This window comes from Pleurodeles waltl, chromosome 4_2 (assembly GCF_031143425.1).
Source record: "Pleurodeles waltl isolate 20211129_DDA chromosome 4_2, aPleWal1.hap1.20221129, whole genome shotgun sequence".
Classification (NCBI taxonomy): Eukaryota; Metazoa; Chordata; class Amphibia; order Caudata; family Salamandridae; genus Pleurodeles; species Pleurodeles waltl.
In genome coordinates, this window is record NC_090443.1 from 106,230,982 (window position 1) to 106,247,457 (window position 16,476).

Here is a 16,476-nt window from a genome sequence, read left to right on the forward strand (position 1 = left end):
GTTACACAGATTCTGCTAAGTGAATTACAAAATATAAGGGCAGGTGCAAAGCATGAATTACATCTTTCTAGACTGAATCCAGTGTGCTCTGAATAAACGCATGCAGTAGCGTCTTGCTTCGCTCGGGGGGTACGGCGTTGGTAGGGGTGTGGGGTGAGGGGATAAAATGTAATTAAATTAAAAAAAAAAAAAAAAAACCACTTACCTGATCCGCCGGGCCGCTCCTTTTTCTCTCGTCGGTACAAGCAGGCACAGGCTCCCAGCCTGCCCTGCAGCCAATCCTGACGCTGCTCATAGCAGCATTAGGATTGGCTGGGAGCACCCAGCCAGGACCCTCCCAGGCAGAATAGGAGCCCGTGCCGGCTCTCTCCAGCCCAGGCAACTGTGTTGCCAAGCTGGAGAGAGCACACTGTGTATGTGTGTTTGGCTGGCCTGAGACAGCTGGCCAAACATAGATGCTTACTCTGGAGTGCACAGTGCACTCCTCTCACTGCTCGTCACCCCAATGGCCTCACCCCCTTAACAAACAAAACAATAATAAACACTGTTTATTATTGGTTTGTTTGTTAAAGGTTTTGCAGCTTCTGCTGCTAGTGGGGGCGACGCTCCTCCGCCCTAACAGAGGAGCCGGCACTGAATGCACGTGCAAAGTCTCTCATGGCTCACCAGACTTGAGACAAGCACGAAAATATAAATAATTATGTCAGCTTAAAACAACACCTATCTCACTAAATAGTGAACAGAGATGGTTCCTCTTGCAAATTTCAACTTTATTGCATCTGCAACAGCTTAAAATAAAGTATACCTATTCACATATTTCTTTTCTACAGAAACACAAATAGGCGGAGGTACGTTTGGGCCATTACTATTGTGCAATATTTCTTTCTGATTAGATCTATAAATTAGCAATTGGACCAATATATTTTCTTTTAAGTTTAAAAACAATTTTCATTTGTTTTGCTAACATACATAGTACAGGTATAGCACATTCCTTCCCGTATCCCCCAGAATATTCATGGTAGGGCTTTTTGTTAAAGGGGGGGAAATATCAGAAATAAATGCTAGATTTGTACTAGCCAGAAAACACATTTGACCAAAAGCATCAAAATCTCTTCTGCACATTAACTAACATGTAAGCAAAGACATTATCTGAGAATATGCACATTACAGGTATTGGAAATAGCTACTGACAATTTTAATAAATAGGTCTGAAATTAGCCCAAATGTTGAACATTACAATGGAAATAGTTCAAGTGATAACATTTTACTGCGGTAAAGGAAAACATTCACATAAGTTTCAAGTTCAAGTTTTTCTTTTTGTAAACATGAATTTCATAGGCTAAATATAAAAAAGGAGAGAGATACTTAACTTATGATCACTACAGTAGGTCCAAACAATTTAGCTGATTAATCACTAAGGGTATTCCAGTTTTAAAATTAATTGAAATCTACTATTAGGGAACTGTAACCCAAACAATTATGTAATTTATAAAAAAACATTCACAGAAAAATACTACAAATCAGGACAATGCAATAATAAAAACAGATAAAAATGACAAAATGTAACCTATTTTAAGTTTACCTAGCAGAGCCAACAGGGTAAAAAAAACGAGCACTGACCAATATCTATACCTAGTGAATGCTTGCAAGACATCTGAACCTTTTAATAGCCGACAGTAATTTAACAACTATTCATAAATCATTGAAAGAAAACATATTAATGGAATGTTTTCCAATGTTTTGCTAGAGGCTGGTAGATGATTTGCCTTAGTACATACATCAACAATTATTAACACAATGATACAAAAAATAGACAAATGAAACACATTCAATGTGTTAATGTATTAAAACACATCCATCAAGATTTTTAATTTTAAAATTGTATTGTTAACCTAATTTAAAATAAATAGGAAAAACGGTTTTTTTTTTTACAGAAGTACATGGTATGGCATTCTGAATTTGACAATAGTAAAAATAAAAATAAAAATAATTGTATTTAGGATCAGCAAAACTGTCTTTCAAACATGGTTTATTGGATGATCTCTATACTATGCCCTGTTCTAATAGAAACAAATCAAAATAGAGGTGCATTTCGTCTCCAGCGTACTATCCATGAAACTGAAGTCTTACTGAAATCTTATGCCATACACACTTTTGTTACCATAGCAGAGTAGTAGTCAGAATGGCAAAAGGAAAAACAAATAGAAGAAGTTTTACATTAGTGACAACAAAAGAGTACAAAAACGAACCTGTCCTTACGCAAAAATGAAATATGAAGATTCAGAGAGGGTTTTGTTGTACTGGGATATCTTACATGGAGGATACTGCAACAACCACTGAGCAAAATCCAAAATAATATGTCACACTTGTTAACCAATTTGCGCATGTAAACCAGATCATGATGTTGAAAGCCTGCTGGAGGAGTGGGATGGTTACGTTTGCTATTTTACGTTGCTGACAAGTACCCTGCTTCCCTTCCATTTCAGAATGTAACCACGAGTAAGACATAACACTCCACTTTACATCTTCATAATCTAAAAGACTGTCAGTAGTTTTCCTCGGATTAGCCCTAAAACTAAATTCTAGCATCCTTGTTTCACAGTATTGACTTATGTTGCATGAAAGGCCATTCTTTTCAGTCAAAATAGATGAGGGAAAGTTATAGAAAGTTATGCCTTGTGATGAATCAAAAATTTCCTTATTTTCGATCCGCAACGTAGTCAAATAATGACTGTTTTGGAGAAGTGGGCTGAACTACTTTTTCTTACTGTGGCCCCTATTCGTGAGCAACTCTTTGGTTAGCAAAGTAAAGCAGCATGCTCTTTTCCACTGAGAAAATGAATTAGCAACTGCTGAACTATTATCGATCATATTGTTTCTCTTATCTTGACTCTCACAAAGGGCTGATAGCAATTTCTCAAAGAAACACAAAATGCTACGCTCCATTAACCACTGACATACTTTCATTTTATGCCGCAAAACAACAAGTTTCCACCTTGTTTCATGTCGACCGGCCACTAGATTTACAGGTCTGGGATTTCACTTCCACGACAATGCATTCTGGAAGCTGCAGTTTTGACGTGCTTTGTAATACAGTACTTGATGAGAATTTGTATCAGAAAATCCCTGGACTGTGAATACGTTTATCAAACGTAACTAACATTGCTTTTTATTCTCCTGAGGCCACTTAGACAGAAACTACCAGCATACTGCATACTTGCACACTTATTTTTATTCTCTTTTCACTGTAAAATGAGGAAGACTTCCAAATCCCTCTCCCACAGAAATGAAAACAGAAAGCTGCTAAAATATCAGTATAGCACCATGGGCAGCGAAACAAAATGACAAAATAAAATACATAGAACTGGACTGTTAAAATGGTTTCAAAGGCACCTCAAGCCCTCAGTGCATGGGGGCTTACATTTCACCCAAGGATGCATTCATAAGGCAATGGATTGAACTGATCTGACACCGATGTACGGCACCAAGTAAAAATCTAACTGAGCCTTGTGGCTTTATCATTTAGCATAACTCATATAGAAAGGTCAGCAGAATGTTGTCGTCCCTCTCTTTGGCGACCCTTCATGTTTTACATTGGAAGTAAGATGTAGCCGCACATAAAATATCCAAGGGCTAACGGAGATTTGACTTGATCATCGGTCAAATTAGTTTCATTAGATAACAAGTAATCACCATGCAATTTAGTTTCATTAGATAGAAGAACTAATGTGGTCGGAAGAAAGTAACACACAAATGTTATGAATAAAAAGAAAAAGGTGTATGAGTTGAAATTTCTGATGATTTCCTAATTTGTCGGTGGCAGATCTTTGTACAATTTACAAATTATGCTTCAGTTATCAAGAATATAAATAAGCATGAATTGTCTTAAAGAAAATACAACTGAACATTATAAACTGTCCTCTGCCTGGGGAATAGGACAATAAGGAATTACTTATGTAAAGGGAAACATCATCGAAAGAGTTTTCACCAAAAAGCTGCGCCACATTGTGAAAAAGGGAATAAAGAAAAACTGGCAGAAATAAATGGCATAATTCAAAATGAATTATACAAAAGTGCATAGTTTTAGAATATGGACCAGCATTAACTTTTTCAATTAGCGACTTTTTGTGGCGGGCTTGCATGAAAGGAAGCAGCTGGCAAATCCCAGGGTTGATGACATATCCTGGTTTGCAACAGAAGACTACAAGCGGAACTAAGAATATCTGACAAAGTTCAGCACGGACTTCTCTTGGTTTGTGCAAAGGATTGTTATGATACTGCCCTCAATCATAACCCCGTCGCATTATATAGCTACCAACACAAATTTTCTAACTCTAAAGTATATTATATTAATATTTACATATTTAAAATATAGCCCAAGTCTTTTTTTATATCTAAAGCAACAGGGGAATCTAAACTCCGTCAGTTAGTGGGTTCAGCCATTGTACTATACGGATAAGCAGTGACTCCCATACAAATGCACTCCCAGGAATGGCACTACAGTATCAGTTGCATTGGTTAAAATGAACAATGTAGAACTAAGATGAGCCTTCTCAGTTTTACAAAATTAAACCCTTCTGCGGAACAAGTACATAAAAATATCTTTTTCATCCGTGAAACACATTATTAACAATAACATCAAGGTTAGTTTGTCAGCTCTGGCGTGTGCAGAAGATAATGGTTATTGTCCAGTAATGCTTTCCCTTTTGTCACATCAGCAATCATAATGTGGTCATAATATCATAGTTGGGTGTGATCCAAGAGAAAGTAGACATCAATATGATTTCAAATCAAGTGTTAGTTATTCTTTTCCCATCAGCGTCAGGGCTCTCTCAACGGTAGTGACACAGTGGGGTTTCACATGGTGAAATCCGCAAAGCTTGCCTTTCTCCATTTACATGTTATAGGCTACGTAGATAGGATCGAGTTGGTCAGCTAGGAAACTATCCCTAAGGTGCATTCGTTGCTTCTCTCCTCGAGAATTGATGGGTATGACCCCTGGATCCACCACCACCACCACTCCAACAATTAGGTAATGTTCATCTAGGACCACATTTGTGACCAGAGGCACCAAGTCCAGGGCTTCTTGCTCCGAGCCACACAGCTCCACCACCACCACTAGCAGGTTTGTCCATGTGAAGACAGCACTAAAATTAAGGGAAATAGGAAAAGTCAAAATCATCCACAAAGATTGGCAGCATTTTTAAACACCATTTTCCAGAGCCTCTCTTTTTCCAATTTAAAAAAAGTAGCACACAATGGGAGTCAGAACACTGCCGGCAACTGCTGTCAAAGACAAATACCTGTAAGTTATTGTTTCCTACAAATATTATTTGTCTCAGCCACTTGAGAACTTCCAATGAAAGGTGACAACTTCTTTCTGCATGGAATCCCAACACTTGACGTTATTTAGAGATTCTAAGTGGTAATGCAGTAAGAAGAAAAAATGGTGTACACAAATCAATATTGTAAAATTGTGTTTTTTAGGTAGTACTCTTATTTTCTCCACAAGCCCCTTTTTCTTTAGCAGTGTGACAGAAACCCTTCATGTACCTCTGCTGTCCTCCAGTTCTTTTTTCCTGCCCTTTCATTCCATTATATTTACCTTGCTTTTCTCTGACACTTACGTTCCATTTTTAGTGCATTCCCCATTCCTTTACATTCCATCCTGTTCTTCTGCAGTTTTCCTGCAGTTGTACAGTCTATGCACCCCAGGATAGTCAATGTGATTATTTAATAGTAGTTATATTAGATCTATGTACTTTCATGTGTGCATGATTCATTCTCAATCCAACCAATGCAAAAGTTAGACAAATTGTGATTGTTTAACGTTTCAATGTAAAAGGTAGAGTTTACTGCACTTTTCATCCAGAGGGCTGCTGCATCACAGAAAAAAGGCACATTTTCAAAAAAGCATCCCCCTTGTATTGAAATGATATACATTTCATCAATTCTTAAAATATAATGTAAACACTGCAAAGCCTAACCCTATATCGAATCGAGTATCTAATTAATTCATTACTTTCAACCTAACCTTGATATTAACACGACCCTTGAGACGTCAACTCATGCATACAATTGACTCCATTACTAAACTTGATCACAATGCTAATCTTGACTCCGACAATGACATCCTTTAACTATCTGTCATTTCTACCTTTTATTTTCGCTGAGTTGTTTTGCAATGAACTCTTTCTTCTGAGAAGTGTTTTAGGTGAAACAAATGCAATACTGAGTGCACGAGTTGCTTATTCAAACCAGTCTGCTTTACCAGTTGGTACAGAGAACATTGCCAAGATGTTTGTTTGTCCAGGAAGATTGCATTATCTGGTTATGATTACCTTTCACTAGACCATAAAAAAACATCCAAAGAGTATGAGCATGTCAAAAATGGGTTACCAGCTGGATGAATTAAGCATTTAATCAGAATTGAAAAAAATGAGTATCACTCAGTTGGGTTATAAGCACTCCATTATGTAAGCAGAGAGAAGAAATGCAGTTGATAGTACGTGCTAGCAGGGCCATCATCATTACATCTTAGGAACTGCCTGCTGTTTAATTCTAGTGCGAGTGGCCATGATGGCAAAATGAGTTAAGACCTTGGGCCAACATCTGGTGTGGCCTAGAAGTCATAAGTTCAAATCCCCAAATGGCTCACTCAGACAAGTATCTTTCTTCGGTGGCTAAACAAAGTACCATTAAATTGGCCAGTAATAATGCCCATTATTATGGAAAAGGCCAGATGTAGGTATCTTCTGAGAGGCAGGAGTGAGTCACTGGACATATGGTGGGTTAAAGTCAACCAGTGATAAAAATCAAAGAAACACTCAGACTAATGACAGATGAAGCCAGACAAACGAACAACACCGTATTTTACTGGTTATAGTGCAGCATACTCAAGTGCAATATTTTCCTAAATTTCATTCAGACTATTAAGCCACCACAATGCATCTCACGAGGAGGTACTCTATAATCCCGCTGCTAAGGGGATCCTCAACATTGCACTTGTAATCCAACTCCACCCACCCCAGAGTTTCCTAGGTGGTGGAATTAGTAACTCCAGGGGCGCAGTTGCAAAGGGATGTAACAGGAAGAAAGCCTTGTAAAGATGCCTAATGTCTGCAATAGCAAGATTACTTCTTCTCCTTTATGTTTATGCCCATTGCCACGATATGTATTTTCCTCTCTTATGTTTTAATGATAGTCCTAAAACAACAGAAAATCTGTATCTTGTTTGGTTTCCTGCTGGGAAACATTTGCAGCAATTTAACTTGTAAAGAGACTATAGAGAAGCCTTACAATAGGTGATGCTTCATCTGGACACAAGCAGGCACACAAAATACACCCTCAGCGGCACAGGGGCGGCTGGGTGAGGTGTGCAACCAAGGCAACGGGTTTTGTATAGAAATCAATGGAGGGACCCGGGGGTCACTCTGATGATGCAGGCAGGGCACAGAGGGGCTTCTCGGGCCAGCCACCGACTGGGCAAGGGTGAGGGCCGCCTGCTGGTCGCAGCTGCACTGGTGGTTGGTTCTTCACGGGCCTGCGGGTGGAGTGCTTCTTCCAGGCATCGGGTTTCTTTGTTACCGGGCAGTCAAGGCCAGGGGGGGGTTCTCTGGCTTCCCTCTGCAGGCGTCATTGTGGGGGTGCAGAGAGGTCGGCTCAGGGTGGTCATGTGGTCGGAGTCACCTGAGGGTCTTCTCTGCGGCGTTGGTTTCTCTGGACACGGGCCAGGGGTGTCGGGTGCAGAGTGGTGGGGACTTACGCTTCGGGAGTGAGGTGAGAGCCTCTTTAAAGAATGTTTCTTCTTGTTGCTTTAGACAGGGCCGCTGTCCACAGGAGTTTCTTGGTCCTTTGGAGTTGCAGGGCAGTCCTGTGAGTCAGCAGAGGTCGCTGGGACCGCAGGATGTGCTGCTGTTGCAGGTTCTTTGAATCAGGAGACAGGCCGGTAGGGCTGGGGCCAAAGCAGTTGTTGTCCTTCTCTGCAGGGTTTTCAGGTCAGCAGTCCTCCTTAATCTGATTTCCTGGGTTCAGGGTTGCCCCCTAAATACTAAACCTAGGGGCGTGTTAAGTGTTGGAGGGCAGTAGCCATTGGCTACTGTCCCTGAGGGTGGCTACACCCTCCTTGTTCCTCCTCCTTTGGGGAGGGGGGCACATTCCTAATCCTATTGGGCTAAATCCTCCAAAGCGAGATGGAGGATTTTCTAAGGAGGGGGTCACATCTGCTCTGGTCAACTTATGGGTGGACCTGGCTGAGGGGGTGACGACTCCTTGTTTTTCTCATTATCTCCCTGGACTTGCCACCAAAAGTGGGGGCTGTGTCCGGGAAGCGGGAATCTCCAATAGCTGGAGTGCCCCGGGGTGTTGTAACACCAGGCTTGAGCCTTTGAGGCTCACTGCCAGGTGTTACAGTTCCTGCAGGGGAGAGGTGTGAAACACCTCCACCCAGGACAGGCTTTGTTCCTGTCCACAGAGTGCACAAAGGCACACACCCCATGTTGCCAGAAACTAGTCTGGAAGTGGCAGGCTGGCAGAGACTGGTCAGCCTAGCACTAGCAGTTAGGCTGGCATGCAGGGGGCATCTCTAAGGTGCCCTCTGTGTGCATTTCTCAATAAATCCCACGCTGGCATCAGTGTGGATTTATTGTGCTGAGAAGTTTGATACCAAACTTCCCAGTATTCAGTGTAGCCATCATGGAACTGTGGAGTTCATGTTTGACAAACTCCCAGACCATATACTCTTTATGGCTACCCTGCACTTACAATGCCTAAGAATTGGCTTAGACACTGGAGGGGCATAGTGCTCATGCAGCTATGCCCTCACCTGTGGTATAATGCACCCTGCTGTAGGGCTGTAAGGCCTGCTAGAGGGGTGACTTATCTATGCCACAGGCAGTGGGTTGTGGGCATGGCTCTCTGAGGGGAGTGCCATGTTGACTTAGTCTTTTTCTCCCCACCAGTACACACAAGCTGTGAGGCAGTGTGCATGTGCTGAGTGAGGGGTCCCCAGGGTGGCATAAAACATGCTGCAGCCCTTAGAGACCTTCCCTGGCCACAGGGCCCTTAGTACCAGTGGTACCTTTTACAAGGAGCTTATCTGTGTGCCAGGGCTGTGCCAATTGTGGAGACGAAGGTACAGTTTTAGGGGAAGAACAGTAGTGCTGGGGCCTGGTTAGCAGGGTCCCAGCACTCTTTCAATCAAAGCTGGCATCAACAAAAGGCAAAACGTTAGGGGGTAACCATGCCAACAGTGGCATTTTCCTACAGTAATGCAATGGCCACATCCACCTGACCGTGCCAGGTAATCCCTATTGAGCCTCTGTGGTGTTAGGTAAGCCCTGCGGAGATATTAAAACTGTGCCAACTTAAAGCTAGCATTACGAGCTGCTTCTTGCATCTGCACTTTAGCATGATTCGATTCACCAACTGAGTGGGTCGTCAAGCTCTCCATGCCAGTTGACATGGGCGTTCGATATGTCCGTCTTTCTAGCTGGATTAAATCTTACTATCAACATTTTGCTTTGTCTGTAATACATGTAGAACAGATGGACTGCTAATCAGCTCATACACTTTTGAATGGCAATAACAAAACTAACTGCCACCTGGCTTGTCACTGTGAGTGCTCAGTCCGTATGACTTATTTTTTTTCCCACACACCAGTCATATCAGCTAAAGGCAGCAAACGGGTTACAAGAAAGAGAGTGTATAATCTTTGTGATAATAGGACCCCAAGTAGGGGCTAAGCAAAGGTCAAATTACGCCAACAAAATTTACAAATTAATGAAGTTGCTTAATTTGTTAACTTTTCACAACTTCACATAAATGCAATATTTCATGCTTACGGCAAGATTTTTTCAAACATTTCTCATGCAAAACCAACTATCTACAGATTTCCACCTTCTTCTTTAAAGAAATCCCTTTGCCAAATTTAGGATTTTTTTCCAAATATCTTTTGCCCAACCTTGCACATGCCATAAAGGATTAATGGTAATAAAGAGCACTAAAACAACTGGGTCGACTTTGCTAAATTACTGTAGATAAAGAAGAGTTACTCTAGAGGAGTTAAAGGTAGAAAACGTCTCGGATGCAGGCATGAAAATGTGATTCTGCTACCAAGTGTGGAGGTTTTTGTGTAGAAATCAAGATCATTTGACACTGTCCAACTAGGAAATTCAACATTCTGAATAAAGCTGGACCAATGACATGTAGATGTTTTACACAGATGCAAAACATTCATCCTGTCCACTTTGAGTAATGTAGTTCCCTACCACTCTGCAATGCTCCTGTGTGTCCGAGATACAGATGTTTCAATGTCGATTGGGTGGTAGCGAAGTCCTCGCAGCTCCAGTGTTTCATCTAGAGCACCTACTACGTACAGTGCATCATGGCGTTCTGCAAGGAGACAAAATTATGGGGATGTCAATGCACCAACCTATCTCGATGTACAACACAATTTAAGATAAAAACAAATCGCAGATTAGGGGAACACATGTATTAATAGTTATTTAGCGGAAGACACAATACTATTTTGACTGTTAAACATTCAATCACATATTCATGCCCTTCTTGAAAGGTGCCTGAAACGGATCCGCATTAAAATAAATCTTAATCTTTCTAGATATCTGCATTGTGTGTTCATGCCCAGCTCAGTGGGGTGATGTAGTATGGAGCCCTTTTTATGATGGTGCATGCTTTTAGACACCAGGACCCAAAATCTAATTTGAATGAAACCAGGATTCATGCAAGGGAATACATTTAAAAAGTGCCTTTACTCAGACCTTCAGGCTACTTAATCCTCAAAAAGTTATAACTCTAAGCCAAACACAATATTGCTTCAGCAAAAAATATCAGCTGAATATAAGCAATATACATGGGCACAACACAACACTAAACCGGTGGTCAAGCAAATTAAAAGCTCAGCATCTAAACAGCTGGTAGTGCCATAGGCATCACAAACTCTCACAAGTACAGTTCATGTTGTGTTGAATGGCAACACAGAACAAGTTACTTACCTCCAGTAGTTTGCTTTCTGGGGGATAATCTATCTAACCGCAGATTCCTGTGCTTGTGAATACCATCCAGGCACCAAACCAGATTTGGAGAGATTTTCTTGCTCGCTGGTAGGTGACGTGCAGTTCAACATTGAGGCTGCTGTTTCCTGGAAATGACAGGGAGGTAAGGAGGGTTGGGGCGGAATTTGCGGTTAGGATATCCCCCAGAAAGAGCATTACCAAAGATAAGTAATTTGTTCTTCTGATGGATACTTCTAACCATAGATTCCTCACCTTGTAAGTAGCTACAAGATGTTACCTCCAAAGGAAGTGGGTCTGAGGAGTAGCGCAAACCAAAAAGCGCTGAAGGACCAACAAGATGAAGTGCTCTTCCTGCCTATCAAGGCAATAGCGCTTTGTGAACGAATGCCCAAGTTGCAGCCTGACAGATGTCCAAGACAGTCACTGCATGCCAAAGCAGTGGTCACAGCCTGAGCCCTGATGGAATGAGCTCTAAAGCCTTTTGAGCCTGCATCTTTGCCAGTGCATAGCAAATTTTGATACAGAGAATTATCCACTCAGAAATTTTGATGCAGCAAAATATCTATCTTCAATTATCCTTGATGAGTGGCTATTGGCCAGTGACAATTGACTGCCTTTGATCTCCCTCCCAATGTAGTGAATGTCATCTAGGAAGCCAGGGGACCGTCCACTAAACTATCTATGCTGGTCTTTGGGAGAAGTGTGTTGCTTGGTGCACCTCTGAACGGATACAACCTCTACAAGCAAAGTTGTTTGTTAGTGCTTTCTCTAGACCCACAAGAACTTCTTGTGGCTGGTGTTTAAGATTATTTGTCAAATCTATCAGTTTTTCTACAGTAACCAGATTAACCCTCATTGTATAAGGTACTCGTTATGCGTTTCTTAAAGGGGCTGCCCCTCTTATTTCCAAACATACTTTTTATGATGTCCCATTAGGATCTCAGCTTTCTAACATATTTGATGTGTGCTCCATTTGAAACAATGCATACTTGGTCTCTACATTTTTTACTCTAAAGGAAAACGTTACTTACCCAGGAAGCATCTGTTTGTGATATAAAGTGCTGTAGATTCACATGCTCTGCATATGCCTGCCATCTACAGTTGGGTCCAGAGTGGTGCAAGTTGATTTTCTTTGAAGAAGTGTTTCGAGTCACAGGACTGAGTGACTCCTCCTCTTGATGATAATGCGCATGGGCATCAACTCCTTTGTTAGATTGTTTTCCCGCAGGTGGGTGAGAAAATGAGTGTAGAAGTATAGAGAAAGATGTCCATGCAAATATGTAGGAAGTTTGCTCTGTATATACTATATCAAAGTGAGATATATTGTACACATAGTCCAGGGGTTCCCCGGAGGCTCATCAGAGGCTAAAGAAGATAATACTAATGCTCACTTTTTGTGGTAGTGTGGTCGAGTAGTTAGGCTTATCAGACGGTTGTACTCACACAGACAATGGAAGAAGCACACACTCCAGACCAATGGTTTTTATATAGCAAAAATATATTTTCTTCATTTATTTTTAGAACCATAAGATTCAAGTTGCAGGTACTGGCAATAATCTGTTTTAAAAATGGATACTGCAATTTTCAGAAACCGTTCCGGGGGAAAAAAACACCCACCAGCAACACGGGGCCGGTCTGGTGCAGAGGTCAAAATACAGGCAGAATTAATGTGGGCTCCTATGGAGACTAGAGGCACTCGGTGCAGGTAAGTACCCGCGACTTCGGAGGGCAGACCTGGGGGGTTTAGAGGAGCACTATGGGGGCAACAAGTAGGCACCAAAACATACACCCTCAGCAGCGCTGGGGCGGTCGGGTGCAAACAAAATGTCGGGTCTCCAATGATTCTCTATGAGGGGACCCCGGGGCGTCACTCAGAGGTTACAGGCGAGGTCAGGGGGTCATCTCGGGCAAACCACAGGCTGAACGTTGCTGCACCTGAGGTAGAGTTCTCCAATGCCTGGGTGCTGCGAGTGCAGTGTCTTTAGGCATCGGATATCTTTTTCCGGAGCTTCATAGTCAGGGGTGTCCTCGGGATTACCTCTGCAGGCGTTGTCGTGGAGAGGTGGAAAGGTCAATTGGGGGGGGGGGGGGGGCGCACTTGCTCACAACTGCCTGGGGATCCTCTTTAGCTGGTTGGGCCACCTGGACATGGGCTGTGGGCGTCGGGTGCAGAGTGGTTAGGACACGCATTCGGAGTGAGGTTGGAGTCCTTAGTTGTTGGTTTCTTCTTGGAATGGGCCGCTGTCCACGGACATTCTCGGTCCTTTTGGGTGCAGGGCCGTCCTCAGGAGCTTGGCAGAGGTCGTTGGTCCCGCAGGATGCGTCGCTATTCTTTTGTAGGTTCTTTGAAGGAGGAGACAGGCTGGTAGGGCTGGGGCCCAAAGTAATTGTCTTCCTTCTTCTCTGCTAGGAATTTCAGCTAAGCAGTCATCCTTGTCAGGTTCCTAAGATTTAGGGGCTTTACAGGGGTCAGAGGGCAGTAGCCAATGGCTACTGTCCCTGATGGTGGCTACACCCTTCTTGTGTCCACTCCCTTTGGGGAGTGGGGACACATTAGTAACCCTATTGGTCCCTGTCCTCCAAACCAAGATGGAGGATTCTGGAGGGAGGGGGTTACTTCAGCTCTGGACACCTTAGGGGTGGTCCCAGCTGAAGTGGTCACTCCTCCTTGTTCTTCCTAAGGTTCCCGCCAACCTTGCGCCAAAAGTGGGGCTTTGTCCGGGGGTGGGTATCTCCACTAGCTGGGTTGCCCTGGGGCACTGCAACACGAGGCCTGAGCCTTAGAGGCTCACCACCAGGTGTTACAGTTCCTGCTGGGGGAAGATCTGAAGCACCTTCACCCAGAGCAGGCTTTGTTTCTGGCCTCAGAGAGCACAAATGCCCTCACCCCATGGGGTTAGAAACTTATCTGCTAGTGGCAGGCTGGCACAGATCATTAGGTCCTACACTACAGGATTGGGTAAAATACAGGGGGCATCTCTAAGATGCCCTCTGTGTGCTTTTAAAAATAAATCCAACACTGGCATCAGTGTGGGTTTATTGTGCTGAGAAGTTTGATACCAAACTTCCCAGTATTCAGTGAAGCCATTATGGAACGGTGGAGTTCGTAATGACAAACTCCCAGGCCATGTACTCAATATGGCCACACTGCATTTATAATGTCTAAGAATGGACTTAATGTAGCGGCATATTGCTCCCGCAGTTATGCTCTCACCTGTGGTATAGTGCACCCTGCCTAAGGGCTGGAAGGCCGGCTAGAGGGGTGACTTACCTATGCCACAGGCAGTGTTTTGTGGACATGGCACCCTGAAAGGTATGCCAAGTCGACTTTGCCCTTTTCTCCCCACCAACTCACACAATCTGCAATGGCAGTGTGTATGTTTTTGGTGAGGGGTCACTCAGGGTGGCCTAACACATGCTGCAGCCCTTAGGGACCTTCCCTAGTCACAGGGCCCTTCGTACCACTGGTACATTTTACAAGGGATTTATCTGTGAACCAGAGGTGTGCCAATTGAGGAGACAATAGTAACTTTTTGTAGAGAAAGAACACTGGTGCTGGGGCCTGGTTAGGAGGATCCTAGCACACTCAGTTAAGTCAGCATCAATATCAGGCAAAACGTGGGGGGGGGGGGGGGTAACTGCAACAAGTGCCAGTTTCATACAAAATGTAACTACATGTGTCCAAATATATTGTAACAAGCATCCGGGGAGGAGGGAGGGCACATGTGAATCTACAGCACTACATGGCATGGACAGATGCTTACTGGGTAATCAACGTTTTCAGTTTGATGGCATGTGTGGCTGTAGCTATACATGCTCTGCATACACTGTAAAGCAGTCCCTCCATAAAAGCGGGGGCTAGTCTCTGGGAGATGCAGTTGACGGGAAAAGTGTTTGTAGCACAGCTTGACCTAGGTTGGCTTGCTGACATGCTAGTACATCCACACAGTAATGTTTTGTGAACGTTTGTGGTGTAGACCATGCAGCTGCCTTACAAATGTCAGCTATAGGGATATTTCCAAGGAAAACCATAGTGGCACCTTTTTCCCTACTAGAATGTGCTCTAGGAGTAACAGGTAACGGTCTTTTTTGCTTTAGCATAACTGGTCTGAATACACTTAACTATCCATCTAGCTATGCAGTTTTTAGATACTGGACTGCCTTTGTGAGGTAGTGAAAAGGCTACAAAGAGATGTTAAGTTTTCCTAAACTCTTTGGTTCAGTCATTGTAAAACATGAGTGCTCTTTTAACATCTAGAGTGTGGAAAGAGATTTCCCTAACAGAGTCAAGATGCACAAAAAAGACTGGTAGCTCAATGGATTGGTTTATATGGAATTGTGAAACAACTTAGGAAGGAACTTTGGCTTTGTGTGAAGGATCACCTTGCGTCTATGAATTTGAAAGAAAGGTTCTTCCAAGTTAATGCTTGAAGCTCACGGACACCGGAGTGATGTGATGGCAGCTAAGACAGCTACATTCCATGAAAGGTATTGAGGAGGACATGAATGAAGTGGCTCAAAAAGAGGGCCCAGCAGCCTGGTAAGCACAATATTGAGGTTCCAGGATGGTGCAGTAGGCACCCTGACTGGAATTACCCTTTTAAGGCCTTCCATGAAAGCTTTAATGACTGGGATTCTGAACAAAGAACTATGTTGTCTGTGCTGTAGATATGCAGCTATAGGTGCAAGATGTAGGCGAATGGAAGCGTAAGCTAAATTTGCTTTTTGTAAACGTAGCAGATAACAGGTGTCTTGAACAGTAGCTTTGACGGGGTCAATACGTTTGGGTTGGCAGTAGCAGTCAAAACGTTTCCATTTTGTAGCATAACATGCTCTAGTTGTGAGTCTATGACCTTCCCCGAGAATGTACATACATTTCGCAGGGAATCCTAAGTAACCAAACTCTGACTTCAGGAGCCATATCGCAAGGTTGAGTGACTTGGTCTGGATATTTGATCTGTTCTTGATTTTGAGTGAGGAAGTCCGGCCTGTTGGGAAGCTTCTTGTTGGGAACTACTGATAGGTTCAGAAGTGTGGTGAATGATGGCTGACACCCCTAAGTGGGTGCTACAAGGATCATGATGAGACGTCTGCCTGATCCTGCAAACCAGAAATGGAATGAGAGGAAGAAGTGGAAACGTGTAAGCAAATATCCCTGACCAGTTCAGCCATAGAGCATTGTCCTTGGATAGAGGGTGTGGATGCCTGGAGACAAAGCTTGGGCATTTTGCGTTATCTGCTGTGGCGAAAAGGCCTATGTGAAGAGTTTCCCACATTGCAAGGATGTTTGAAGGACTTGTGGGTGGAGTTCCCATTCATGGACTTGTTGCTGCATCCTGCTGAGCAGGTCTACAAAATTGTTGTCCCTCCCTGGGAGATACTTTGCCATCAGGTGAACGTGGTGGTGAAGAGCCCACTTCCATATTTTTTTAGAGAGTTGTGA

General features: G+C 43.1%; 1 protein-coding gene across 1 annotated transcript in view; it reads right to left on the minus strand.

The window, feature by feature from the left end:
- Nucleotides 1-749: 749 nt before the first annotated feature.
- DIP2B (disco interacting protein 2 homolog B) overlaps nucleotides 750-16,476 on the minus strand; it is a 738,038-nt gene continuing 722,311 nt past the window's right edge. The window contains exons 37-38 of the mRNA XM_069230866.1: nucleotides 10,269-10,392; nucleotides 750-5,147 (exon numbers count right to left, since the gene is read on the minus strand). Of these exons, the coding sequence (XP_069086967.1) occupies nucleotides 4,895-5,147; nucleotides 10,269-10,392 (377 nt within the window). The 3' untranslated portion in view covers nucleotides 750-4,894. The remainder of the gene's footprint in view (nucleotides 5,148-10,268; nucleotides 10,393-16,476) is intronic.